Genomic DNA, 2,142 nt, shown 5'->3' with positions numbered 1-2,142 from the left:
AAAAAAAAAAAAAAAAAGATGAGCTGGCAATTTCCGAGTACTACAGTTACTCAGAACCATCACAAGATTCCACCTTTGCTGCATCAGTCAACATGTTGCTTTTCTCATCATCATCATCATCGTTTAACGTCCGCCTTCCATGCTAGCATGGGTTGGACGATTTGACTGAGGACTGGTGAAACCAGATGGCTACACCAGGCTCCAATCTGATTTGGCAGTGTTTCTACAGCTGGATGCCCTTCCTAAAGCCAACCACTCAGAGAGTGTAGTGGGTGCTTTTACGTGTCACCCGCACGAAGGCCAGTCAGGCGGTACTGGCAAAGGCCACGCTCATCTCGCTCGAGAAACCTCATGTGTCACCCGCACAAGAGCCAGCCCAGGGGCACAACTATTTTGACAACTGTACAACCATTAGAGAGCTGTTATCAAGCATTCATCAATAATGAATGGAAACATATCTAAATGCTGAAAATAATTGAATGTAAACTATACCTGCACTTCGTCTTCATCAGCCAGCTCTAAATTGAAATCAAGGCAACTTAAACAGCATGGTGCCATCTTCCTTAATTTAAAGCAAATTTTCTATAAAATTAGAAGAAAAATAAGAACAAATCAATGATAATTGTTTTTGTATCATGAATAAATAAAGCTTAAATATTGATTACATACAGGAACAGTTCCAGTCATGGAAACAGAATCTAGAACAGTTCCAGTCATGGAAACAGAATCTAGAATTGAGAAGACAAAGGCCAAGATAGTAAAGTCTTATCTTGAGAAAAAAAAAACAAAATACTGGTACTTTTGCAAAGTAGCAATGCTTGATATTTAGAAGTGGAGCAAATAAGAACATTATATTGTATACCCCAATTCAAACATAAAAGGTGCAGAGGGAACATAGGTAGGTTAGAAGAGAAGAAGGATCTCATATGTAAAAGGAATACAAGAATGGTCAGCAGTTAGGACATACAAGAAATGAAGTTGTTTAACTGCCCAGAAAGTTTGCTAGAAACAGCTAATAATTTCTGTCACCTAGGTAACATAATCAGCACTGGAGTTGTGTGTTGGGAAGCCACTGTAGCCAGTATAATGACAGAGTAGGGAACATTCAGGGAATTGTTACTTCTGTTGGCAACAACAATTACTTCTCTCTCTTTTCAAGTGAAGGAGAGATAGTATGGAGCTTGTATATGAAGAACAAATATTATGATAGACTGAGACACAGATGCTGAATGTGAAGGATTTGCAAAGGCTGGAATGAAATGAAGCAAGCATGCTCTACTGGTTGCATAGTGTTAGTGTGCACAAAGGACAGAAACCAAGTGTGTTGAGGGAGAATATGGGCATAAGAGAACTCAACCTTAATGAACCTCCCAGGAATAGTAAGTGTCAAAAATGGACTGACAGATGGAAAAGGCTGCAATAATACTTACCCTAATCAAATGGTTAAATAAATCAGAGAAATCTTTTACAGTCATTGGTACCTTCTGGCATTTGCCACGCCACACATGTGTAAACATCTGAAGAGGAAAAACAAGAGGAAAATGTTTAGTTTGGGACATTTAGCTGATAAAATAAAAAGATCTGTAAATTGAAGAAAGTGATAGAATAACCCAAAATAGGCAAAAAAAAAACAAAAAAAACAAAACTGTGAACTTACCTGTAGATTACAAACAATGTTGGTCACTCCTGGAAGTACTTCTGTATTGCATATTTCAAATCCTTCTGGAGCTGTGAAGTCATCTAAAATCAAGGATACAGTTTCATCTTTTGCATCATCAACCTGAAGAAGATAAAATTTTAAAAGATTTACAGAATGATGGTATGAAAGGAAAAGAGGAAGTAGTACAGCATTGTCTTTCAATGGATTGATGCAAAAGTTTGAAAGAATTACCTTGAATTCCATATAAATATAATGGCATGTAAAGAGATTAATGATAAAAGGGAATCATCACCATCATCATCATCATTTAATGTCCACTTTTTCATACTTGCATGGGTCAAACAAAATTTATTGAGGCTTGTTTTTTCTGTGGCTGGATACCTTTCCTGTTGCCTGCCCTCATCTATTTCTAGGTAAGATAATATTTCCCCATGGCCAGACACTTTTTTTTTTTGTTTTTCTTTTATATGGCAGACTGGAAA

General features: G+C 37.0%; 1 protein-coding gene across 1 annotated transcript in view; it reads right to left on the bottom strand.

The window, feature by feature from the left end:
- Nucleotides 1-2,142, bottom strand: part of LOC106871127 (C2 domain-containing protein 5) — a 73,785-nt gene that overhangs the window by 6,673 nt on the left and 64,970 nt on the right. The window contains exons 19-21 of the mRNA XM_052969125.1: nt 1,658-1,780; nt 1,431-1,517; nt 493-582 (exon numbers count right to left, since the gene is read on the bottom strand). Of these exons, the coding sequence (XP_052825085.1) occupies nt 493-582; nt 1,431-1,517; nt 1,658-1,780 (300 nt within the window). The remainder of the gene's footprint in view (nt 1-492; nt 583-1,430; nt 1,518-1,657; nt 1,781-2,142) is intronic.

The sequence above is a fragment of the Octopus bimaculoides genome, chromosome 7 (genome assembly GCF_001194135.2).
Source record: "Octopus bimaculoides isolate UCB-OBI-ISO-001 chromosome 7, ASM119413v2, whole genome shotgun sequence".
Lineage (NCBI taxonomy): Eukaryota > Metazoa > Mollusca > Cephalopoda > Octopoda > Octopodidae > Octopus > Octopus bimaculoides.
This window is presented reverse-complemented; position numbering and strand designations above follow the sequence as displayed.